The sequence below is a fragment of the Platichthys flesus genome, chromosome 2 (genome assembly GCF_949316205.1).
Source record: "Platichthys flesus chromosome 2, fPlaFle2.1, whole genome shotgun sequence".
NCBI classification, from domain to species: Eukaryota; Metazoa; Chordata; class Actinopteri; order Pleuronectiformes; family Pleuronectidae; genus Platichthys; species Platichthys flesus.
Genome location: NC_084946.1, coordinates 24727304 through 24755208, shown reverse-complemented (window position 1 = coordinate 24755208; position 27905 = coordinate 24727304). Strand labels below are relative to the sequence as shown.

General features: G+C 44.3%; 1 protein-coding gene across 5 annotated transcripts in view; it reads right to left on the bottom strand.

Moving 5' to 3' along the window:
* The window catches only part of ephb2b (eph receptor B2b), a 120869-nt gene that overhangs the window by 29448 nt on the left and 63516 nt on the right, over window positions 1-27905 (bottom strand). For all 5 annotated transcript variants that reach the window (XM_062407564.1, XM_062407581.1, XM_062407573.1 and 2 more), the window contains exons 4-5: window positions 10718-10873; window positions 7426-7761 (exon numbers count right to left, since the gene is read on the bottom strand). In XM_062407564.1, coding sequence (XP_062263548.1) covers window positions 7426-7761; window positions 10718-10873 — 492 coding nt within the window. The remainder of the gene's footprint in view (window positions 1-7425; window positions 7762-10717; window positions 10874-27905) is intronic.

The following is a 27905-nucleotide window of genomic DNA, read 5'->3' as shown; positions in this document are numbered from 1 at the left end:
AACATTAAAGTTCAAATTAAAAACTCGGCAAAGACACACAGCTCTTCCGTGGTCATTTAGTCTCTCAAGACCGATTTGGGATAAACAGACCATGTTTGAGCTGTTGGCCACAAGGATGTGGAATGAGGGTTGTAACTCACACAGTTTTGGGGGGGGGGAAACTGGACTCTGTTTAATCAGCAAGTTGCTTTTCAGCATTTAAACAACTTCCAAACTGGCATCGGTGAGGAGGAAATTTCCACAAACCACAGAATGCATGTCAATATCCAAAATGCTGGAGAGCCGAGTGTGGGCGGCAGTCTTCTTTTTCCCTGATTTGGTCGAATACACACAAATATTTTGTTTTCTTGAGTTAAAAGGTTCGTTGGTAGAGCAACAACAGTAGAATGCTGACATGAGCTGAACAGAGCGGCTTTTTTCTTTTACCAACATGACCATGTGTGTTAATGTGCCAGGAGCCATTGGCTACAAAATCAACAGGAAAATAACTATAAGTCACATTTACATTAAACAGTATATATATGGTGTATGTTGTAGCTCTGGCACAATCATCCCATTATTTAACTATTATTTTTCAGCATTCATGTTGATTCACATCCAACAAACATTCCTAATTCCTCTTACCTAACAGCTGCATCGGACATGTTTACAAGCTATATGATGTACAAATTGCACGCATCACATCCACTCCCGCTCTATTCTGACACATGGCAATGACGTTTGGCTTAACATTGGAATCACGCTCATCTAAATAGGTACGAGGTTTGCCGCAATGAGTGGCACACAAAAGCAAGGATTATAAAAGATCATCTCTGCTTATAAAGTTCCTGACCCCAATTTACACGTAAAACCTTCGAGGGGATGAAGCTGGATGAAGATCGCATGATTGCAGAGATCTATGCGAGTGAATCGAGGCTACGTAAAAAAAAAAAAGAGGCATTAGTGACATCCGAGTAGGAGCAGGAGGAAGGCAGCATGGTGGGTGCAAACCAGAAACTCCAGACAGTGGCAAGACGGTCGCTCAGACAATGACAACTCTGTTTTTCAGCTGCCTTAAAAGGAAGAATAAATATTTAAAGTCACCACAGGAATTTGAAGTAAGGAGGGTGTTTGGTATCATGTTTGGCAAAAGGAGACGGGGGAGAAAAAAGAGAGGCTGGAGTATACATAAAGGGGTCGGGCCATTGTTTTATCACAGATCCACTTTCTTAATTAGCCAAGTTAACTCCATAAAGTTTATAGAAAAAATAATAAATTCAGTTCTTCTCGGCTCGTGACCCCTTTTTGCGTCATCACCTTTTATTTATGATCTTTTATTACGTTATCTCCATCGTCGTGATCTTGCATGTAAAGAGTAAATAAATGACTTCATTAAAGCACAGTAAATTATTCAGGCTCTCCAGTATATGCAGCTAATGCACTCAAAAATAATTAATTGTCTGTTCACATGATGTTCTCTTTTACAGCCCACTGGGCCAAAAGATTATGGCCTTTTAACCTACATTCATATTCAGGTGATGTGCGTACACACTCTATCCCCCCCCACCCCCCAGCCCCTCCTCTGCACAGACTTAAAGCTGCACCACTGAGATCCACAAAATGTCTGCAGAAAAAAAAAAGAACACCCAATGTTACTGAATGATTTACGAATAAAAATCAATTAGTAAACTAATTTTGACATTCCATATGCTTACACTCCTCAGGGGGGGTTCATAAAAAAAATTCATATTGCATGCAAAGGTTATGTAAAGTCATCTGATCAACCTCACTGTCACGGCTAAAAGCTCCTTACTTTTATCGCTAAGCGTTCTATATCTCACCACATCTCACTCGGTCTCTGCATGCATGGCTCCTCTTGGTCGGTCTCTGTAAGCAGGCTGTGCCGTTACCAACAGGAGCACGAGGCGCGGTGTACGTGTGTGGTTGGCTGGCTGTGGACCAGAGCAGCCCTCTCTCAAGGCTCTGTCAGAGCCGGGCTCCAGGTGCACGCTGAGGCCTCCTGTCTGTCTGCCCGGCTGACCTACACTGGCAACCACCATATGTGCCCTTCTTAACACCTTCTGTCACTGTCATGTACACTGGTGGTCCCTGTCTGACTCTCTGTCTGTCAGCCCCGCTCAGCCCACGTCTCTTATCGCTCTAATGTAATAAGAGTTGTGCCGATAGTGTAGCGGGCAGAATTTTCCCTCGTTGTGACTGTAATGGAAGAGAAATAGGAGTTCACATCGACACTGACACAATCTATTTTAGCTTTAGTCATTTTTAACATTCTGATAACTTAGTAAACGATATTTAACTTTGGCTGCCGGGCGCCACTTTATCAAAACAATAACAGAAGGCCGAGTTTGATGAGGTTGACGGGATCATGGGAGTTGTTTCCTTCACAACCATTTCTCTTCCTATATTCTCCTCTATTGCTTGTTACCTCTATGTATTTATACGAAGAGCTTCAGCGACAGAACAAGCAGCAAACAGAAATGAATAACTGTGATCGATTGTGAGTGACGATACAGAAGAAGGATAAAACAGCCGACTGGCTAACAGCGTGTTTTTCCTTTCCTCTCACAAGACACTTGCCTTGGAAGTGATACAATCAAAAGGCAACCAAAACCAGCTTGAATGAGCTTGAAGGAAACTTAGGATTTCTCTGGGTATCAAGGTTATTGTAAACATTTTGGATGACGCTAGTACAGAGATCAAAATTTGTATAATGTCCGTTTAAGACATTTTAATGAATTATATTGTAAAATCTTGCTATTCTTCTTAAAATGTAGGATTCAAGAAGTGGGCTTTCCTGTTCTATTATTTACCTCAACTGAACCTACATTTAATATCTACAGTTCTGTTGAACTGTAGAAAATAAGACTGCAGTATGAATTAGGAACACAATGCCATCCATTGTGTACGATCCGTCTCTAAACCAGTTCTGTTGCATAGATTAAAATTAGTCTCGATGAGACAGGCTGATAATAAACCACGAAAGCCATGTCTTCGCCATGAATGAGTCACTCAATATGTTCTCCTTTTTTTTTTTTGTTTAACTGGTGTCACTGTCTTAAAGTCAACAGTGTGGTAGTAGGCACGTTTGGCTGGCTGCTGTGTGGACACATTCTGGCAGTCCTACCTGGCCCTGCACCAGTGCTTTTCACACCACGGCCCAGTGGAGCAGCAGAGTCCCTGGTAGCCTGGTTACAGTAGACCCGGGGCAATTTGGACAATAATTAAGTCATAAATCTTCCCTTGACCATATGAAAAGGCTGCACCCGATTACACCCCCCCACCCTCCAAGTAATGTGGTTCCCTGCCACAATCAGCTCGTTCACCTGATAAGAAACCAATCGAGGGCTTCTGCTTCTCCATTGCATTAGCCGCAGATGCCGCGGCTCACCTTGAGTTAATGAAATGCATAAACAAATATGTCCTCTGGAATCTACCAACCACTATAGAGTCCAAGATGGCTTACACACACACACATGCAGTATATGGAGATGAGTTTTATTTGTTGTGCAATGCTGGATTCTCTCAGAATACTGATGGCTTGCATTTAGGGTGGAGATAATCTCTCTTCTATGCACTAAAGTTGATGATGCAGCTGCTCCACAGTAAACTATAGAATAACTGACAGCCACATTACAAGTTAGCTTATTGCTGTGTGGCCTCATCATTTCAACCAACAGCCTCATCTGTATACAATAACTTTGCATTAGTTGTATGATAAAAAAAGATTCCGCTGGCTTCATGCCACACAAGTGACAAATGGTGATGACTATAATTTCCACCAAAGCCCTTGTTTAATCAGAACCATGCCATTTTAATATGAATGGCTGCTTCAGCACGGGCTTGAGGGGTCTCACCTGACATCAGACACATGCTGACGTGTGCAATGTGTGGGTACATATGTACACTACTACACTATGTGTGTGTATGCAGTCTGTCGATCCAGACATGTGTGCGTGAAGACAAAATGGCAGAATGTAGTGCTGAGAATCTATTAAGAGAAAAAGCTGTGAGAAAGCCCTTGATTAAAACATTGTGGTGGGAATGTGGTTTGAGCAGCAGATGCTGAGCTGGTCTCCGATAAACAGGCAGCACGCACACGTGGCTCCCTCGGCTGACAGTAACACAGAGAAGGCCGCATGTCATGAATGAGAAGTCGGTCCCACTCCCTCTCTCAAACCAATTTCATAAAAGGTACATAAACAAATACATTAAGAATACGTTTATGTCTTACATATGTTTAAAATATTGGCCTAAAAAAAATAACGTTAATAATACTAATAATGTTTTTCTATACTTTTCTACAGTTCTCGTCAATTCTCAATGTCAAACCCAAAAGTTTAGTCGGTCTCTAAACACTTTCTCCCCTTCGCTGTCGGTGGCTCTCAGGCCCCCAGGCCCCTTCATTCATACTGAAGGAGTAAATCTTCACAAGCAGGTCACAAACACAGAGTAATTTCCCCAGGAGCTTTCTAAAACAGTCGGGCACTGTAATTTTGGTGAATGTCAGCCAAACACAATTTGCCGGGGACTATTTTCAGTGGGGAAAAATAATCCACATTTTACACCCCATAATGAGTATTTACAGCAGCGGAATGATGTATGTGGAGGTGACTTTAAATAAACTACGGCACCTATGGTCGTGGCAATGAGTCAACATGTCAGAGTGAGGTGATGTATGTGTTTTTAATCGGTTGGGACAAAGATGGAGCTCTGTGGCACAGAGGAATGAGCTAATGAACGTCAGGCTTCTGGTTTACATTGAAAGCTTGTTAATCCACTGGTGGTTTGGGTCATTAAGTCATGCAGAGCATTACCATCCATCACCATCTTGACTTCAGCTGCTGCATCGTTAATGCTTTCAAATCTTAAGGATTACTACAAATGCCACTTTGCTTGTATCTGTTTATTTTTTTTAAAGGTAACAATATAAGTACTGCAATACATCGTATATAAGACCCCCCTCCCCCCTTGGTGTTACTGTATGTGAGACCTTTCACCACTTTCTCACCTGTCAGACCCAGTTAGAATCACCGGATCACCAGACACAAAATGGTTTTCACCATCAGTCCCCGACAGAAGGCGTCCAGCTTGCAACTCTCTGTCTTGCTCCCTCTGCTCATTTAATGTCGCACAGAGAGCAACACTTTATAGGCAAAGCAAAGCCGGAGTGGATTGCTTACTTGTGAGTCATTAAAATAAAAAAAAGGCTTGGAAGCGCATTTCAAGGCCTTTGAATATCCTACACAATACAAGTTTTGGGGGAATTAGTCATATGCTCATAAAATGAGCTTAAATGCCTTTCAGCACGCCATCTCCTTTTGTGTGGCATTACAGTGTGTAATCAAGCGCCGCACTTTCCAGGGCAATCACGTCCTTTATCACAGAGGAACTGTCGCCAACCACCTACAGGGTGGGAGGATAAGCCCTGTGGGTAATAGACTGTGGTGGGTGCTTGATTGGATATGGAGAGTGAGAAGTTTTGCTCCCATCTCACACCGTTCTCCGCCTCTGCCCCCACCCTCCATACCAACAAGTCACAGCCGAGGACGGCACATCCACACAAGAAATGCAACACTTTCACGCCACTCACTTCCAATTTACTTATTTATCTGTTGCTTTCATGGAAGGCCTCTGAGCCGGTGCGAGCTCACCAGAGTGCTGATTGAGACACATATCTGTACACAAAAATTTCAAACGCAGGTTTTTTGTTCTTCTCCATCTCACGCTCTCATTCTCGGTTTTAGAGGGAGGCACAGAGCTGCCTGAGGTAATTAGGGGTGACATGATGTTTATGTAACCTCCAAGCCTCACAAACCAGATGCAATTATGGGCTCCTGGTCCCTGTGACCTCGGCCCTGTTGCGTGGCACCGCAAAACTGCAATCCCGTGTCCCAAGAGTGAGCCTGGCTTTCCAGGGTGACGGGTGGGGGTGGGAATGGGGGGAATGGGCCAAACAAGAGTTGAGTTCTTTTCACAGCTCCCTCTGACAGGAGCTCTCGCCGCCTAATCCAATGTGACGGGCACTTCAGTCGAGAGGGCGCAGAGTCCCCCAATTTCCACCAGGACCCCTCGGCAGGGGAAGCAGAGAAGCCAAAGGGTTGGGGTGGCGTACTTATTGTGGCCCAGTGAGAAAGAGTGGGGCAGGGGCCTCATTACAACGCTTAACTGCACTCACAGGCCCTCATTAACCCACCACACCAGTGACTCAAATCAAAACAGACAATAAAAGGGGGTCGCCGTTTGAATAAAGGCCTCCATTTTAGCGTGACTTGGAGTTCCAGCATTGTAACCTTGGGTCTTTATGGAACTTTTACACAAACAGATTTCTGTAAACACAGACAACTGTTACAGTGGCTGAATTTAAGTGAATGAAACTCCTTTTAAATGTGTTCATCCAAATTTTACACACTTCCTGCTTCGATGGCGACATCTGGACATCTGGGAATTCCAGGGGAAAGTAATGAGAGAGTGAGAGGGTAGCTGAGGAAACACAATGTCCGCTGTTATAAAAGCACAGTTCTCTAGGTAGCTCTGTCACAGAAGACTGCCCTCAGGTGGAGTAGTCTACTTGGAGAGTTTTCAGGCTGAAAGTCATTGCAGGGGGGGAGAGGGTGGAGACTTGACAGGCACATACATATGTTGTGAATGGGATGCAAAGCCCGGTGCAGATATAAAGCCCGGCCTGTATCCCCCCCCCTACCCACACACTCATCAGTGCTCAGGGAGCAAAGCTTGGCATGCCAAATGATGCCTTTCATAAAGACAATTAAAGAGCAAATCAATGCTGCAGCCTCCATGAAATAATAAGAGATGCGGCCGACTTCAACTGCAATCAAGTGGTGAAAAGAACGCAAAGCTCCAGTGGCTTCAGAGGAGAGAGGCTGAAGGAGATTTGAACAGATAAGTCATGAAGGAGAACACACATGAACAGAGACCTAAAGTCTTTAAAGCATCATTTGAATTCACAAAGTATCTCACATAAACTCTACACTTTGCCTAATACCTTGCTGTTTTCAAGCTCTTCAAACCTAACACCTCAACCAGGTGGGTGGAGGAGAATAGAGCCGTAACCACTGAACAGTGGATGAAGTGGAGAGACAGCCGCTCAACAGTGATGAGGTCGCACTGTAAAGACCAGCGGGCCATCACATTCTGTCTGTCGCATTGTCGACGGCACTCTCCGTCCCATTTTAGAGCCCTTAATCTGCATACATCACCCCACAGCAGAGCGAGAGAGACGCCGAGTTAGTGCAGGTCTGTGCACCGTGCATTATGTGCTTGTAGAGGAATGAGTGTGATGAAGAGGTACTGTACACGACAGAAATAGACGGAGGAGAGGAAAGAGGAGAGGAGAAGTGGAGAGGAGAGAAGAGAAAAGCACATGGGCAATATAAAGTGGAGGGAAAGACAGATGGGCCCACTTACCAGCCTGGTTAGTGGTAATGTTGACAGAGGCATACTGGGGGGAGAGGGGGCTCTGATCTGACACCCCGTTGACAGCCTGCACCTCAAACGTATACTGCGTGTGGGCCAGCAGGTCACTGATGTAGACCCGGGTCTCCGTCAGGCCCAGCTGACGGGGCACAAACTGAACATTGTCCCCGCAGCGGGTGCAGCCTCCCCGGCCTCCGCCGCAGCTCTTGCAGATGATGTTGAAGACCACGTCCTCGCGGCCCCCGGAGTCCCTGGGGGGCATCCACTCCAGCATCACAGAGGTTTCATTGACAATGGAGATAACGGTCTGAGGAGATGAAGGGACAGCTGGAAAACACAAGAGAGATTTGCTAGTTAAGAGAGGAGCAAAATTAGATCTGAAAGATTAAAAGCTAAACCTAAATGGAAAAGAAGGAAAGACAAGTTAAGGCTGATTGGGTGTGGTCTTAGGTCCTACATGTGTCTTGAAACCGCAAATTAGGAGCTGTGATGGAAATCTGGAGATACAAGAGGCTGGAAACAACAAAGTTATCCAGGTGTATTTAATAAGGGGCTTTCTGCAGAAAGGATCAACACAGGGAAACCACAAGGGTCTCAGAGTGAGGATGAAGAACAGTCAAAAACACAGATCTTATATAGGAGGATTTAGGTCTGTCCTTCTGAACCAATCCAGGAAGGATACATGGGTGGGGGAAGGAGAGGAATCTAAACATAAGCAGCTGATTCACATGTGTTTCCTTAGGTGATAAGAAGACATACACTATTTCCTTTGATGGGTAATTAAGTAACAAATGGTCTCACCGTATTTCAACACTATCAGTGCCGACCATAAAACAGCTCAAGTCTTAAACATTTGGTGTATGTAAATACAAGTCATAAAAGTCTCTTACAAGGCTGCAGAAACTTACTATTCAACTACAAAATAGTTTGTTAAGCATGTTAAGTTAATTTTTCTACAGAGCAAATAAAGTCAGGTCAATCCCTCTCAGTGCATTTGTTTGGAGCCAAATGGGATTTCCAACAAGAACGGCCCTCAATAGAGAGCATACCTCCACCAAGGCCTAACAGTGCTTTGATTAAAACACACTTAAATTCACCAGATTCACAAAAACCTGGAAAACCCAGATTTCAATCCTCTACAAATGCCTGATTCTTTTCATTAGGATTTAATTATTCTCTGAAATCAAGATTTTTTTTTGAAAATGCCAGATATCAATCAAAGATATGATCTCTTCGGTGAAGGTTATATTAATTGTATTCCATAACATTCATTGCAATCTACTCAGCACAAACACTCACATGAGTCACAGTTTAAATGATGCAATACCTCTGCATGAACTACAGTCCGTCACATTGTTCTAATTTTTATGATGGAAGCTGAGTTGCGTCCTTGATAACTGAAATGACCTCTACACAGGGGGAGAGAAAATCCACAAGTTCAACTCTCTTCTTTGAGGACTGAGCTGAGTGCGATGTGAGCTGGCAGCGCCTCCTCCCTCGGGACGTCCATTTACACTCACTCTCTCTCTCTCGGTTTCCATGCTGGTGTCCACTTTGTCAAGTGTTTTCTTAACATCTATTCTTGACAATTTTCTCATGCGGGATCGTATAGAGTTTCTGCAGCAGAGAGAAACCCACTGTTTCTCCTACCGAGGCATTCTGAGCAGCTCGGCCTTGAGGGGTGGAAACTTTCCACATGGTGCTGCATGGTGAGTGACAGGCCAAACAAACAAACAATGAGAGTTGTTTATCTTCATGTGCACCTAATTATGGAAGACGTATCCCTCCAGGACTAATGAGATAAACAGTTCCACTCCGCCCACAACATCCTAAATTCCAATTGATAACTTCGTATTTAACCTCCTCTTAATTGGAAGCAATTAACGCACATCCAGCTCTGGAAGGAAGCCCATTGGAGCGCCCTTCTTGGTGTCTCATACATTGGAAACATAACTCCTCCTTGGCATCTCCTTCATTGGGAGGAGGGCTGATGCACCCCCCACCATTAGCTGTCGGGAAGCTCTGATGGGCCCATTCCCCTTGCTTTAATCAGGCCGGGCCCTGCTACGCTTAATACGGGTGACGTGACGCCGTCGCTTTCTCATTCACAACAGCTGCTCGACTCCCAGAGCCGGGCTTATGCAAATCTCCTTTGTTGGAAACCATCAAATCTTTTCCCTCCCCTCTCCCTTTCAACACGTAGCGAGAGAGAGGAGAGAGCGGGGAAAAAACACGAAGCGAAACGTTGAAAGGCGCTCCCTTTCTCACTCACCCCCCGTTTTGTTTTAGTAAGACCACACTCTATGCAGCAACCCTCTCTTTCTTCACACACACACACACACACACACACACACACACCCCACACACACACAACACCTCTCCCTCGCTCTCAAATTCCCTCTCCTTCATTTCCATCTATGTGCCGCTCTCACTTCTGCTTTAGCCTATCCTTCTATCCCTCGATCTCTCTCTCAACCTCGGTGTCAGCCTCAAATTCAAATTCTAATTCAAACAGCTTCATTGGCATGACAAGAGCGAGTCTCGCCCGGGCCCATTCTCCGTCCCCGCTGAATCACAAAGCGCCGCGCCCCGGCCCAGTAACCTCTGCACTGGCCTGGAGTACGGGCTGTGTGATGTTGAGGAGGGGCGGCCGAGCCTTGTGTGTTGGGTCAGATCTGGGGACAACCACACTATGGGCATGTCAGCGTTGTGTTCATACGCGGGACGGCTCTGACAGGGTTTTTCTGTTTGGTATAACACAGACTACGACTGCACTCTGCTCCCAGGGGCTCATCTGCCGCGGGTGTGAAATGTGTTTGTGTCAAAGTGTTCGTATTTGAAATGAAAGACTTTCAGACGTGCACTGAACTTCAGACATTTTCATGAACTTTGCTAGAGGGCCTGAATGAGAGAAAACAAACACAATAGAGTCAGTTGCTCTTGACATTTTCGGGGACTTTTTCCTGTTAGCACCGTATGAAATAGGGAAACTGAGGCCATGTGAGAATACAGCATGAAAATGTAAACTCACAGCAAGTGAGTAGGCGTGTTGATGGCATTTCTAAAATGTGAAGGAAATGTAACTGGCAGAATACAAACATCTCAGGATGAAAAAGAGGATCCATACATGTAGGAGACACCAAAAGAAGATTTTTGGCGATAAAGGCAGACTCCCTTTCTTATCATGTTCATGTCTGAAAGCAGCTTTTGTTAGTGTGTGTCATGTCTATGTCCTTGTGTGAAAGTTAGAGCTCTAATGTTAAAAGCTTAGTACGATACATACTTGTGCATGGCATCTGGAGCGGGTCGGAGTCGGTGCGATAGTATCCGCTGCGGCAGACGCAGTTAGTGGCGCCTTCGCTGGTGGTGCGGCTGTTGATGGGACACTGCAAACAGGGCTCGTCTCCTTGAGTCGGCTTGAAGAAGTTTGACTGACAAGCTGAAAGATAGAGGACAAAAAATCGGGATGAATAAATAAACACAAAAAGAACAGTGAAGAAAAAATCTTTGCAGGAAACACTTTCAGGATTTTACAGCAGGACAATTCACCCCCTAGGTCAGACAATAAAGGGAATAAGGCTACAACTAACAACAATTTTTGCTTCATTAATTACTTTTAGTGGATTAATAACACGTTTCAGTTATCAACCCTCACTTTTATTTCCCTTCTGAGATGTGGTAACAAGAGAAGCAATCACGTGAGAAGGAAAATAACACCTAAAACCCAACCCAGACCAGCATGTAAATATATATCAGTGCAGCCAGACATATAAATACACGGCAGTAAAGCTTTGCATGTGAGGCAGCCCTCTCTGCAGATACGGCAACATGGAAACAAGTTGTAAGTTTGCTTTGAATTATTCAACACGCTCTAGTTGCCTGAGAAATCTCTGAAGTGCCCTGCTTTCTGTTAAGAGCCCTTTTAAGGGGGTTGTCTCTGGAAACCTGGGAAGAAAAGTAGCATTCATGATAAAGACAAAGATGAACACATGCCGCAGCTGCCATCAAAGTCTGTATATGTGCATCATCTGTGTGTTTGGGTGGATAACAGATTGTACATCAGTCGTTGTGGTGGTGAACACACTAACTTAGCTGTGTGTGAAATCCCCTTATGCTCTTCTGAGTCACATTCCACCTATACTTTCTCTGCTGAATTTTTATTTGACCCTTTTTCCAGCATTTGCTCCTGCACCGAGTTTCAAGAGCTTTTTTTTCTATCTTGGGTCAGACCAGCCACAATTTTCCTTCAGGTAATCCAGCTCCCACCTGCTCCCTTGATAAAAGGGGGATATACAGCTGTGTTGAGACAGAGGTGTTGGAAGCTGAGTAACATGAAAAATTCACACACGGGATGAACAGCGTCTCTGAAGCTCCAAACCCTCAGGTCTGTCTGCGCTGTTGTTTTTAGTAACGGTATAAAAAGCATCATAATCTTGTTGAGGCCGATGAAAGACAAAAACAAAGCTTCTCCATCCATTTCGTGTTCTTGCATGTTTTTATTTTGTTTGAATTTAATGTGGTGGCTTCATGGGAATGTTTTCTCTTATTAAATCCACTGTAAAAGCTGATTTGGATTATGATTACATCCTGTGCTGGTATTATTTAAAGCAACTCGTCTCACTCATTATTGGAACATCCTCTCCCTAGGTTCCTAAAAACGTACTTATGACACAACTGCAGTTTTCCGCACTATAAAGCAATAAATACAAAAAAAAAAAATCTGACATTATTGCACTCTGAGGCTGTTTCTGCAATTACAGCTCAGCATCTGGAATATAGAAACATCTGCAGCTGAGACTCCCATTTAAAAGAGGGCAAATCACAAAGCAGAAATAATCTGCGTCCAGTCCCAGTGTTTATATTAGACAGACGCATCGCTGAACCCAGAGACCTCACAGGCCAGGGGCTAATGCTCTTTTCCTCTTGCAACTCAAAGTACATTACTCAGAGCGTTCAGCTTCTAAATCTGCCCATTGAAGAATGAATCCTGCAGTCAAGACGAAAAAGATACTGGATAAAAAAAAGGAGAGACGATGCGTGCGCAGAGGAGCGAGTAGGTTTAAGATTTGATGAAACATTGCTGTCCGGTGCAAGAGGCCTATGACAATAAAGAATATTTTTTATGTCAATAAACACTGTGATAACTGGAAAAAGACAATTCAAGCTCCTGTTAGAGAAGAAAGTTAAATTTAAATAAAAAAAGTTTTCTTTACATGCGTCACATATCAACTAGTTCTGACTCCAGCAAAAGGAGATAATCTACAACAGTCATTGGCATTTTACTTTTTATGCTAAAGTGTGTTAGAAGCGTTACAAATTTGCAAGGCAGCACAATTGTGTTATTTTCATCATCACAAATACCAGTGGCTATGAGGGTTACTGCAGAAAAGAAAGCAGGAATCTCATATATCTCCCCGCTAAGTATTAGCTTTGACATGTTTTTCTTTCTCCATGATTGATGCGGGAAAAGGTTCTGGGTACGGGGCGAAACATGAGGCCTGGACATTCACACTGCCAGTCAACAGCCTCTGGTGAATGAGGCCCGGGCAACAGCTATGTGGGGAATTGGGATTGAACCTCGGCGGCACAGTGCGGTCTATGGGAGTGCGGCGCTCCGAGGAGCAACTCCAAAAGGAGGCAGCATAAAGAGGGAGCGACGAGGGGGGGAGGAGAGAGAGAGAGAGAGAGAGAGAAGTGTAAAGATGGAAACAAAAGAGACGTGAGGGAGAGAGGTGGGGAACGGCTGCGATTGGGAGTTTTTCAGCATGTTACTGTGCCCACAGTGAAAGTACGTGCTGCAACAGTATGAGCACTGCGCATAACAATCAGAACAATGGCTTCAAAGTCTGCATGGGGAGCAAAATAAAAAAATAAAAAGTTATTGATAAAGCTGCAGGATGTCTCGGTACTAGAGTGGTTGTACAATAATAATCAGATGTTGGATAGTCCACCGCTGGGTGATGCAGATTCCGCACCAGGACCCACAAACATCCACAGACATGATTCTCTTGGCTTCTGGAGATCTGCTCTATTCAGTGTGAAAATATTCAAGACACGTTTTAGCCAAAGTCTGTGTATAAAGATGGATGATGCGCTGCCACTCCCTCCTGAAATAAAGCAAAAATAACCCAGATACAAAAGCTTCCATCCTGCGGAGTTGGAGCCAACGGAGCTCTGAGGTCCGCGAGGTCCCGTCTGCACAAGAACCAGAACAATCACGAGTCAGTCTCAGCTGTCAATCAAAATGTGTAACCCAATTTTTACAGCATCAAACAAGTAATTGAAACCAACCTTGAAATTCTAAGTATGATAAGAACTTTTCCTTAAATGACAGAAACTAAAATTGAGAAAATTATTGATTTCTACATGAACGACCTGACCTGTAACTAGATAATTAGAACTAACATATAATTGAAATAAAAACTAAGAAAAATCGAATCAAACCAATATTAAGATATTTAACAGACGAAAATGAAAATCACTTCCTTTCTCTCTATAACAAAGCCGGCACCTGAAGAAACTTAATAAGTCCGTGAATAGAAGTGTCCTCTCCCGTTCAAGAGGAAACAGTCTCACAGTATAGGTCTTGGCTTGCCGCTGTGTCGTGCCTCAGACATTATTTTGGGGGAAATATTTGGGGAATTTCCACTTCATACTCAGATGACGGATTTTAAGAGTTGCGAGTCGTCTGGTGTCAGATGTAGAGAGGCAAAGACGTGGAAAGCTGTGATTAAAAAACAGATCAGAGCCTTAATTCCCTACCTCCCTGCCTGCCCAGATTGCTGCTGTTGAGCCGTTTGATCACCATCCTGGCAGGCTCGCACAACATACGAAAGCTAAAGGCTGTTTTTTTGGATGTTTCCTCCAACTTCAGATACCCTCCTGGCAAGCAGAGTTAATTAATGTAAGAATATTCATTGACAACAGCTCCTCTGTTGTTCCTGCTTCCTATACTCCCCAAAAAAAACACTGCCACTATTAATATCATTAATGAAATCAAGCAGTCGTTCCGCGTTTCGCTATCAGATCTCTGGGGATGGCAGCCACGGACAAACAATGAAATGCAGTAAAAGTTAAGAACAAAAGCTGCACAGAAGAAGCTGTAAGGGAATTTATAAACACTTCAAACTCAATTTAGTGGTAGCTGTGTCAAAAAGGTCCAGATCACCTCAAATTGGTTCCAGAGACACGAAAGGCATGCGCGCTCACTAAATCTTTCATTTGAGAAGAAAAAATAAAAACCTAAACACTGAGTATTAGATTAACCAGTGCTGAATAATACCCCCCCGAACACACACACACATACCAAACCTCCAACTGCTTGTGACTGTCTTGTTTATGACGTTTAATAACATATAGCGACATAAAGGCTTTAATTAGGGGTTTCTGCTCGACACACGGAATAAAAACAGGACAGTATGAGATATGAGGGGTAAGTCTCTACGAGGGTGCGAGTCAGGGTTTTACAGCAGGTAATTTGCAGGTTGTTTCAAAGGTTTCCTGAATATTACAGCTCAGGAGATTTATAGCCCACGGAAGGTGAGACCTGCAGCTGAAAACCACCTGAAGCCGACAACGTCTGCGGCTCCGTGCGTGAGTGTTTATGTGTTTGAGAGAGTAAAGACAGATGCGCTGATAGAAAGAAAGACGCGGGTAGAGAGAAAGACAGAGGAGGGCCGGGGCGGGGGGGGATTGTTTTCAGAAGCAATGCCAGTGTGAGCATGCAGACGTACTGGAAATACTCCCCGTGAATCTGGCTCCGAATCAACACACAAGCACACAAACAACACATAGAGAGGAGCCAGACAAAGAGCCGGGTTTGACATTTCCACCGTGGCTACCTGGGTGCTGCGTGATCGCAACCACACAATCAGGTAATCCAGCCAAAAGCCACACCTTTTGTGGGAAAAAAACAACGACAACAACCGCACCACCACCTCTCTCTTTTTTTTTTTTCACCCACCACCACCACCTCTCATCCCCACCAGCCAACACAGAGACTCTTTGTCCAGCAGTCTGGGGCACCCTTGTGTCCCCCTCCACCCTGTTCCTCCTTTTCAGCATCCAGTCCACCCCCCACCCCCATCGCAAAACCTGCTTTATTTAATGAACACACCATTAAAGAACAAAGACGGGAGACAAAGAGAGGCAAGGTGTGTGCACGTGTGCGGTGGTCGGGTGTGAATGAGAAAAGGCTGCAGAGGTAAACGAGGGAGAGAGAGAAAAAAATAACTGAATCGGAGGTGAGGTGCGAGGTTTTGTGAGCACAGCAGGAAAAAGTGCTGAAAGCAGTGAAAATGCCCAGCGTCAGAGGGATTGTGTTTGTGTGTGTGTGTGTGTTGTGTGTGTGTGTGTTGGGTATTTCCTTGTATTCCATTGTGACCAAAGAGGCTGCTACAGTTAGGGCCTCTGTTTGCTTTGGTGCAGCCTGTAAAAACTGCTCATATGAATCATTGCCGGGACAGATCAGAGCCTATCGTAAAGAGGTTCCTTTTTTACTAGACAGACCGCTGTTTTCTCAGAGAGGAGAAAATTAGATTAAGACAAGCTGTGAACTTTTGCAGTCGTTTTTTCTCATAAAACTCACCGTCCTGCACCCACAACTACTCGCTGTCACATCCAACTGAAGCTTGACCTTGTGAAACGACACACCAGGCCACAGATCAACCAGGGAGAGCAGCCACGAGTTGTCTGTCTGTTCCTGGTAGTGGGGACATGCCAGCCTGTTCCCCCCCCCGTCTGCCTCAGCACTTCCATAGGGAACACTAGCTAGCACTGTTTGCAACACAGGGTCCCCGCAATTCAATTAGGAACACAGTCCTCCTCGCGTCTAATTCAATCAGGCTTGTGTGAAAGCTATTAGACAACTGGCATTCGCTTCACCCCACACAGACACACACACACACACACACAAATGAGATATTCATTTCTCCCTCTGGGTTTCCATGTCTTTTGCAATTAACAGGTCTGGGACTCTGCGTGGCTCCTCACACTGTAAGCCAGGACAATGCCAGCATGTGAGGGTGACCACTGATGAACTACAAGGTGTAAATCAGGCTGCTGTCAAACTCAAGGTCGTTGGAGTTTGAGCCCGTTTTTGTAAGAAACTCCTTTCTGACGGTAAGAAATACAACGCTTTCAGCTTTTGAGCAAACAGGGCTGTACCCCTGCATTACCGAGCCACTAAAAATAACTTTAAAAAGGGACGCAGGAACTTTCATGAGCTCAGCCAATGAAAGAAAAAAATAAAACGTTACAGCCACTCATTTTAATGATTAGGTGCCGCTTTTAACTCTATTAACTTTAGTAGTAAATCCCACCCTTCAAGCTTTGGAAAAAAACTCCAAGAAACCCAGTGACTTACGAAGACAACATTTTCACAAATAATTGAAACACAAAATGTCGCAAATCCGTCAAACTAATGTCTGCTGATACGAACATGGTACATACATGTAAAGCATGTGTCTCTGTGTGAGGACAGCCGGTTCCTTGGGAGGTGATTTTTTTCTCCTCTCTGTCCCTGCACCAATGTGGCTCATAAGCTTCCTCTCCTCTACAGTTGTCACAGAGATCATACCCCTCCACCTCAATCACCACCCAGCCCCTCACCCTCAACCCCCCCAGCAGGGTCCTCTGAGACAGATTAGGAGCCAACGTGAGCAGCAGATTAGCTGGAAATGTGGGACACCTGGGGAATGAGCTCTGAGGGCACAGGCACCTCGGGAGGGCTCAGGCTCAAAGAACACACACAAACAACACATGTACTGTACACACTTAGAAGAAACATAAAAAAAAAAGTTATTCTGCAGACACACACACTAACACAGAGCTCATTTAATTCCATTTCCCTCCAATGCACATGCATCAACCCATAAATAAGAAAAGGCCGTAAAGAGGAAAGCAGCTAATAAACCCCATCTGGCCACTGACCAGAGGACAATTTCAGCTCGCACTGCAGAGGCTTAACCTCATATATGTGGCACATACACAAGGCTCACCATCACACGGTTTGGTATTTACAAGGACAAAAAGAAGCGTGGAGCCCTGGCAAGAATGTCAGTGGCAGCTAAAAATACTCCATAGGGGAAATATTAGACATGTAGCAACTGGTGTAAATGAATTTCCCACAAACTGACCTTATTTCTCATTATCTCCTTAATGTAGGCCATGAATACAACATGGCTGCAACATTGGCATAGATATACTGAGAAATGTATTTGCACATTTTCCACTTCACTGTCAATTAATCAGATTAGAGATGTTCCAATATAATAATTTCCTTCCCAGTACAGATTTTGGATTCAGAACACACCCAACCCAGCATTTACAGCAGTATCGGGCACATTTCCAATATCAGAACATCTCTCAATCTGATAAATGTCAGTAAAAGGTGATAAATCAATCACTTCAGTCATATATCAGCACTGTGGTGTGTTACAGCAGAGCGCGTACACACCCATCATATCACCTCCGTTCCCAAACCTTACAAACTTTCTACAGTTAGTGCGTCATTCCCATGTGGTAAACGTTAGTTTCTTGATTCAAACAACGCTGGCAGAGGGACTCTGTTTAAGACCACAATGCTCTCATGGTGATCATCAGGTCATAAATACCAAAGGAGCAACAAAAAAAAAATCAGTGAAAACTATCTTAACCACAGTATTTCCATACTGTCTGATAACTACCATCTGTCAATAGAGGAGGAAGCTGAGATGAAAGGGGAGTATCACTGGAGCCATGAATGCAGCACAGTAATAACGTCTGGAATTTTCACTGCTCCCCCATTTTCTTTCTTCTTCTTTTTTTCCCCCTTTTCCTTCAGCACGGGGGGAAGAAAAGAGGAACAAATGCAGAATGGTGAAATTACAAGCATCTGAGCCAGCACACATACGCTTTAGGGTAATAATATGAATGACGCTGGAGGGTGGGCGGTTGTGGGGAATAAGGCGGACAGGGTCATTTCATGCAGGCAGATCACTTGACAGCTTGCTCTGCAGAGGATGCAGGGGTCCAATCGGGTTGCCGGTGGACCCCTTCGGTACACTGGACTGCAGATGGCCGGGGTGTGGCAGGAGGCAGGCCCCTTTGTCGGCATTAATCTCCATTTAAGAAGGCTCGTCAACCTCCAGGGTCCACATCGTGCTGGAACCAGCTACCTCGTGTTCCATTATTAATAATGACGGATCATTACCCGACCTGGAGAAATGTCACTCAAGGCTGATAACAGCAGATAATGTGAAATTATGGTGTGCTCCTCCACCAATTGGGCCTCTGTGCTCAGATGGGGGTAATTCATTCAGTCAAAGTCTGTGGCTTTTTGCATATGGAGGGGAATTAGCAAATGTGTTGTTCAGTGGTCACAAAATAGTCTAATTCAAATTAATTCAGCTAAATAATTTTGTACAACGATTAGGAATTAATTGCTTAGCAGCCCTAATTTAGCTTGGCTTGGTTAGAGCCCATCATAACACAGTTGTGTTTTAGTTTTCTAAACAGCGGACTTGGCTTGTCCTGACCTATCACCATCCAGCCCTTCCCAGTGATGTCTCTTATTGTTGTAAGTTAATACCGTTGCATAGAGTTCTCTCCCAAACAAAAGCAGTCTGGCCTTACTTAACATGGCATGCAAGCTGAAAGTGGAGACACAGAACTTTCACTGTCATGTGACACCCAGAGTACGTTACTGTGCTTCTAGTGCTACCGTGTTCCTGATGGTGAAAGGATGAAGAAAAAGGTAGGGCACTGCCTGAGTGGGTGGACAATGTTTCAAATTTGAGACAGGTAGAAAAATGGGGAGACTTGGAGGCGCTCAGATGTCAGATTGTTAAGCCGTTATTGTCGAGGCAAACAAAAGAATGTGGGCCGCTTCCACCCGCCCCTCATCCTCATGGGAACACATCACCTGCTGCACCACAGGATGCACTGAATAGCGCCGCATCCCCTGGAAACAACCGTCTCTGACAGCAGTGTACAGTGGGTGCATTGATGAGAAAAACATCCCTTTTCCCCCGTGGACAGCCGCTCACAGATTCCACACTGTTCACTCTATACCGCAGTTCAATACGCCGACGATTCATATATCTATTGTTCGGCTGTTTCGGCAGCGGACTGTGTTTACTGCACACACACAGATCAATGTGTCGGAACTCTATATGTGCTTTGATTGGGTGTGTCGGTGTCTCGGCCTCCCGAACACCCCGAATGCGCCCTTTGCTCAAGGACGGCTAGTTGCTAGGGTAACAGGAGCCATTTCCATGTGAGGCAGCTTCTTTGCTCCGTTCCACAGGCTGCACCCGGACCTCACAGCCTTGTCCACAGCCTCAGACTGCTGATGACAGAGGCTCTGGATGGACGAAGCGGAGCGAGTGGAGGTAGAGGAAGGAGAGAAGCGGGGTGAATGTCGGATGAACAACCTCAGCGACCTGCCGGAGACTTATGGCGGGCTGTTCTAGAATTCACATGAATGTCTTGGCAGAGATAAGAAGCATTATAGAATGAATAACGCTGACCGGTCCGTGAAATAAACAACCCAATAAAGTTGCCTCACTATTCTGGAGCTTTGAGGAGTTGGTAAGATATCCCCAGGTTTATGGTGATCTCAATCTATCCTATCTGATTCAACAAGCCGTTTCTCCGGCATCCTGGACAAAATAGGTGAGAGGCAAGAAGAGAGAGGGGCGGTGGTGGTGGTGGCAGTAGCTGCTGTGATGGTGTCCTTGTGCCGCGAGGCAGATGTAGGAAATAGCTGACAGAGGCAATCACCAGTCTGTATATGCGTGTCTATCTGTGGGTCTGTGTTTGAAAGGGACAGCGCGGAGAGCAAAAGCAAGCAAGACAGAGTGTGAGAGAAAGCGTGAGGAGAGACTGGGGTGATGAGGGAGGGGGAGACTTCACCAGAAATCCAAACAAAGGCAGCGAGCAGCGGATCCGAGCTCGGTGACAGAGGCTCCCCAAGGTGCAGTCTCAGTGATGGACAGGTGGCATAAAGGGGCTGCATGTTGTCCAGTCAGTGGGGACAAGGAGAAGGGGGTGTCACAGGGTGGGGGTAAGATGGACGGACGGGAGAGAGAAGGGAGGGCGGGTGGTTCGGTGGATGGGGGGCAGCATTGTAAGGAGCAGCTGGTGCTGAGTCCTGTCACTGTCCCAGTGTAACCTTCTGATGCACACATACAAACACGCAGAGAACACACACATTCAACACACAAACACACTTCAAACAAATCACAAAAGACAAACAGTGCCCTGAGCTGCTCTGCAAGTATCATGTTCAGAGTCTGGATATTTTATATCTCCAGCCATCTTTCCCCCGGAGTGTATTTATTAAAGATTACATCAATTCTTCTGACCACAAGCATTTAGCGAGGCAGCAGGGAGGCTGAGTTCTTATCCATCTCATCTACAAGAGCAAAAAAAACAGCAGCGGTAATGTGACTATTTCACATGCATGGCTGTATCCCTGTTTGTAAGTATGAATCGTCTTGAGAAGCACAGAACTCTGGAAATTGAACTCTGAGGGGGTGTATATGAGAATGCACATGTCCAAATCAGTTGCTAATTTCCCGGAACTTTTACTGTCAGCCCTCCACAGTAAAAATGTCAAGAAAAATGTCAGACTGAGCCCATGTGGGAATACAGCAGGGAAATGTATGGAAAACAAGTTGGCGCTATGAAGACATTTCTGACACGTGACAGAAGCAAAACAGGAATAATGAAAAGAGTCCTGCCTCCCATATGCTCTACCAAGGTGCCAACCCTATCCCTAACCCTAACCCTGACTGTTCCGGACGTTTTGCTGTTCCTTCTTCAGAGAGCAAACAAAGAGGGATCATACAAAATCACCCAAAAAAATGATTTGACTAAAAAATACTTACTTTAAAAGAAACGTTTTTTTATCTTACATCACGACATACTTAAGTTTTTCATTCTTTCATTTCAATTTCATTCTGTGACTGAAACTAGCTGGTATTGTTGGGAGGAGATTCATTTAAAAGCTTTAATGGCAGCTATTTAGGGGTGGAACACATTAAATAGCCGCAGAGTAAGGTGGTGGCCCCAGCAAATGTATACAGAGTGAATAGATCGACTAATTAGCCTTTAAATATGTCATTGATTCATCTAAGACAAGGTATCCCTGAGCCATTCATCTGCCTGCTCGGAGTCTTCTCCCCCTCTATGACTACATCCTTAACCCTGATGAAGGAGGGGCTTGGCTGGATCGTCTCCCTCTCATTTGTCCTAATCAATGGAGGCTGTTTAGCACAGATCCAGGGGGTCGGTAAAATTAAGTACCCAGCTCACACAGAGGGGGATCGGGCCAATGCTGGGTAGGGGGTGGTCAAGTCCTCTGTTTCCTTGGCAACTTTGCCGCTGATGAGTTTCTCCTCACTTTATCCCTCAATCGAACACCCCTCCCCTTGTTAGGATCTGCACCAAAATGGCTGCTCCTCATAAGTAGCTGTACGAAACTGTAAGAATACAAATATCTGGGAATGAAAAAGAGATGTCATCCTTTTGAAGATGACATTCTAAGTGTGCAGTAAAGAAATATTCTGTGTTTTCAGCAGCATATGGTAAACATCATACCCTGGTTCCCTCATGCTCTGCCCAGGCACCACCCCTCGTCTAAATGGTCCTGACATTCTCCCCTTCTGCATGTTTTCATATATGGAAGAAACTGTGGGTATAATTTGTGTTTCTTTAAAGCCATAAACATGTTTTTATACTAATGACTTGCAACCACTTTGTATTGAGAGATTGTAAGTTCATGGTCAATAAATTGGCACAAATGAATATCATCAGAAACAGCATTATAAACAATGCAAACATGTCAGCTCCTGCTTTGTGTGCAGTGCAGTCATTTCTCACAACAGACACTCCCTTTCAAGGAAAAAAAGTATTGATTCAGATATACACAGCACTGAGGTGAGTGATGAATGATTCTATGCTTCTGCGGATTCTTCCGTGTTGCTCTATAGACTCACAATTAAATCATTTTCTTATTCAGCTTCTAACTTGTAACTGTATTTTCACAGAATAACAAGCGAGAGGGTGAGTGCTTTGTAATACTTTACAGATGTTTTAAACAATAATGTAAGGGTGATAAAGAGAATAAGTTGCGTTACATGTTTTCTGATCACCAAGCAAAAGGGAACTGCACAAGGAAAAACACAATGCATTCATTAATTTGGCATGTCTGTTGGTTCCACTCTCTGCTCAGGAATGTTCCATCACCCGACCAGGTGTTGGCAATCTGCACCTCGCCGACTGGGATTTGAAGGAGGGAGGAAGCGGTGCTTTATTTGAATGTGTGTTTTGGATTTTGTTTTTCCTGCATGGCTCATAAAACGATTAACTTGTGATGCTGTGAAGTTGCTCCACAGTGAAAAGCACAAATGCATAACTTCATGTAGTTAACCGACTTGACAGTTTTACGGGTGGGCGTTCTGATGGTTTTAGATTGGGATCACTCCTGGAGACGTCCACAATCTACTTTCCCAGAGAATCGTTTCCATCATTGTACCAAGTGGATCCTGTCCACATTAATAACGTGTATCAACACCAAATTTCCAAGCCAATGGAATGATTGCCTAGTTGATGGCTGTGTCGATGGCCAAATTATACCGTGCATTTCTATCAAGTACCTTTCACACATGACATATTTCAAACATATCTGTAAATTTGCTCTGCCCAGTATACGTGACTTTCAAGGTAAAACAATATATCTCTTCGGGAACTTGTCAAGAGTGTTCCAGTCTGGTCAGTACAACTCCATTCATCCGAATCTCACAAGGTCTCGAGACATAAACAGTCACTGACTGATGGATTTGAAAAAAAGCAATTAAAAGCATAAAATTATGAAATGAGGGAACAGCTAGAGATGGTCTATATAAATACAGATATTTGAAGATGAATCTAGTAAAGGACGTGTCATTCAAAGCTGTGGATATCTGCTCTGATACACTGAGGCACTTGACCATTTTGAAAACCGCATGCAGACCTCACCCATTGTGGAGAGAGTCTCCGGTGGGGCGTTCATGTCAATCATCCTCAGTCAGACTAGATTAGCCGTATAATTAAAATTCAGGAGTCATACACTTCACACACATATGCATATAACCTCATCGCAACCAACCGAGCCTGGAGGCGCGCAGCTTTTCCCCTTGGCATGGCACGGCACATTCCAGCACTGCGTATCTGACATAGTCATACAGGCCGGCACACATCATCCTTGACGTTAATGCTAAGGTGCCGAGAAGGTCATTGTAAAAATATATTGGTTGAAAGCTATTTACCCATAAGCTGACAGTCATGTGAGTCATCAAAACTACATCTGTTTGTGCTCTCTGTAGCCCAGCAACATACTACAGAAGAGGACAGATGCAAACTATTCATTACACAGATCTGTGTATCGATACTGTAAGTATTTACAAAATGGCGTTTTGTAACCGAGGTGGTCACCAAATGTCAGCAAAGGTGTTAGAGAAGTCGAGGCGGCTTGGAATTAGTGAGGGCCTGCAAAAAGGGAGACTGGCAGATTAGTCTTGGGTTCCTAGAGGCAGCCGGATTATCCTAGTGGGGGTCATGTCAGTTGCACTCAGACTAAAATCCCCATCCATAGCAGACATGCATGAAATGCCATGGGTAAGAAATTCTTTACACATGTTTTAAACTGGCTGGAATACCAGACACCCAAAGAGTGCCAGAAAGGGCTCAAACTAATTTGTGTAGCATGTGTGGGTTAATAGCTGAGGTTTCCTAAACCCTGATCACCTCCTGTTTAAAATACTTTAAAAACAAATGAGGTGAAAATCATGTGCAAGAACAATTTCAGCAGGTCTGGCAGAGAGAGTAAGAAAGGAGGAGTGGCTAGGACGCACTTAGTCTCACTGTGCTACATGGAGGTTTGATCAGGGCATTCATCCAAGACCGCTGATTTGTGGACTCCGTCGACTACCTTAGGCAGAAGCATAAGCAATAGATTGAAGACTATCAGGAATGTCTTTCACCAGCTTCTGGGTGGTGATTTTTCTGATGTCTTTCTTTAGATTTTATCAACAGCCTTTTATAAGTTCATCAGAAGGCCGATGTCTGATCCACTGGTATGATAATCTGCCTTACCCGTCACTTGCATTCAGTGTCAATACGGTAACTGTACATGGGAAGAACATTTACCTCATATTCCCATTGCTGCAACGGCATCCACATTATACAAATCAAGAAAGGAAAGGTGTTTTGTTTTTGGTTAATACGCTTTAGCTGAATCCACGGGGCACCACCAGGGGCCTCTCCTAAGAGGTCAAATACCTTCTTATCAGCACACTAACAGGTTCTGGCTGGACAAGCTCAATTAGCCAGCACTTAGTGCAGTGTATGAGGAGACCACGCTCTCAGCACGAGGCCCATATCAACAGAACCAGGGAGATGACAGACAAGGTGGGCCGACAAAAGCCCGATTGTGGTCGCTACTGGAAGGTCGCTGCACGGCCAAAGAGGGAGGAAGGACTTATGTTCTCAGGGGTTTTGTGATGTGGCGATAACAATCTCACATCTGAATGACAATGCCACTGTAGAAAGTCTCCTGGATAAATTTACATCCTTTGCGGTCAAAATCCCTTAATGAGCATAATAGCTGAGAGAGAGTGCCGATAAATGAGTTTTAAATGAAAGATTGCTCCGCTGAAATTTAGCCTGTGCTGCATCTAATACATTGTTTCCCTTCACATACTTTACCATTAACCCACAAGACCAAACAGCTTGCTGCACATCTTTGACAGGACATCTGTGTTTTTTGGAAGATTACTAAGATAAATATGGAGATGTTTGGGCATGTCATCAAAACTGTTTTGATAAAACAACGGCAGCCTTTTTGGATCTGCACCACCTCCAACAGCATAACAGTGCTCCTGTTGATGCCCATCCCTATGGCAGCACTATTTTGACAGATAACGAAGGAGTCAGAGCCATGATTTAAATCACAGACAGTCGTTCAGTAATGGGAAGTCTGCCTGCTGGCATGATGTACACGCAGATGGAATTTAAGCCATCATTTGCCAAGCTTTCATTGGCCCCTTTCCCCATTGCCACACTTTAAACACTGTGAATGATCCATACTTAATCAGGCTGCTTACAGGCCCAGTAGATTCCCATAATCTCACAACTTTGCACCGTGTCGTGATAAAACAAGCCCTGATGGCCTTGGAAGCATACATAAACATTCGATGCCCACATAAAAATTTCATCAAATCTACGCTTTAATATGCACTCTTACAGTGTGACTGCATAAAGATACACATGTACTCGTGTTTCCGAGGAGCTGTCATGAATACATGATGGCTCCTTGACCTACTCGATGAAACAGAACCGAGACACGTTTTTGTCAGCCTCTGCTCTGAACACGTAGCCGAGTCCTCTTCCTCCTGCAGCCCAGAGACAAAGAGAGCTAAGGAAGAAAAAAAACCTTAACCACAAGCAATCTGTTGAAATAGGTCATTATGTTGGAGGCATACTGTGAATGCACCACATCCCCAAATCAATACATGAATTGCTATACTTAGTAAGAAGGTCGAAAGGAGGAGTTGTAAAGACCCTGCAAGGAATGAGTGACATCAATATATCAGCGCCTAGTTTCAGGGGGGCCTGCTTCTTTCAGATGGAAATGGCTCAGAAAATGTCTTCTCCAGTGCGGCTTTCTCTCTGTGGAGAATTGAGATATTAATCACAACGGCTGAAAATGTCACTTGCAACTCGGTGTTAATGCCATAATGTTAACCTTCACAGTCCTACTGTGAGACTATGCACTGACATATCTGTGTTTTGTGCACAATTATTGTTATTATCCTGCAGCACAACAGCACCGTTGCATGAGCAAGGTCTTGTTTTCACTCCTGTCTGCGGCTTTTGTAAAATAACCCTCCAATGCAGGGACAGGAAGTGGCGTTACGACGATTCGAGAATTCATTTTGTAAGGTATCTCGGCATCCTACCAGAGTACATACATGCCATTATTACAATATTACAAAATCATTGTTGCCCATTTGGGATACTTATATACCACTCCTCATTGTAACTGATTAAATGGTATAGTTATATAAGAGGCGTATACTGAGACATTCTGTACTTCAGCACTGACAAATGAAATCCACAACTTGCAGTAACACACGCCATTTACAGCACTAAACTGTAGCGATTCATGCTTAAGGAAGGGGAGAGGACTCCCCTTCCTTGCCAAGTGCATAACATCATGTAGTGTGGTTAGGAGAGCCATGGTTTGGGTCTATATTGTATCTTGAATTTTCCTCCTTTCCTTTCACTTCTTTCCATCTCACTACTTCTCTGTCCCCCTGCGTGCCGACAAGGTCTGTCGTCTTGTTTCAGCCAAAATCCTGAGCATCTTCGGTGGAGGAAAAACTAAGACAAGGGGGGGGAGCAGATTCAAAACAACCTCATTAATAACTATGACTAATGTATTCCAGACGGCTCTTTACGCTGTTACTTCACATAGAAGAGAAGCCCGCATTGTGAGGGGAGGCAGCGGTGGTCCTGGTGTGTCGAGACGGTGCCACACTGAGGCATTTGGCAGCGTGGAATGAAAACACCCCGCACATGAATATGTGGCGATCTCCCTCTACAACTACCCCCCACCTAAACCACCAGAAAATAATTCTGTTGAGACCACACAGCCTTGAGATGACCATAATAAAGCAGAACACTGGTCCCAGCACAAACTGAGCATTTCCCAGGCATCAGTGCACTTAGAGGCCATCAAGGCTTTGTAGTAAATACTGCTGGGCGGTTAATGTCCGATGGAGAGGAATCGGGTGTAGGATTTTTCGTTTTTTGCAGCTCAGTGAGTCCATGTTTTTAGAAAGTAGGAAATCAAATCCTGACCTGAAGTACCTCATATTTCCTTTTTAATGCCAATACTTAAAACCAAATTGAGGAAATGGATCTCCAACAACCTATTTCATCAGTTTTGTAGGGATCTATAATCTGAACTTGAATAAAGAATAATGAAAAAATACACAAATACTGTGTAGATAGGTAGAGCAATTATCCTATTGAAAAATGTATTAAAAGATACTTATCTATTTCTTGTAGAAGCCATGTCCTCACTTGGAAATAATTATATTTTTGGCTCATGACCAATTACATTCTTATTCATCAATACAGTTATTCCAGGGCCTAGAATTAGCAAAACCATATGGAGAAAATAATAACATGGCAATAGTACAGCCTATTAAAACAAAATTAAAGGGTAATTACTGTCTAGTTTTCTAACATGATGGGGACATAAAGACATTATGATATCCCGGCACTGTGCATTCACTCTTGCTTTGAGGTGCACAGGAAGCAATTGTTATGTTTCCACACAAGGCAAAACAGAGCAGGCTTCTCATTAGGTTGTTGTTTACAGTTTCACCACCTCCTCCATATAAATTCAGTATAAACAGAAAATCCCTAAGGTTTTACAG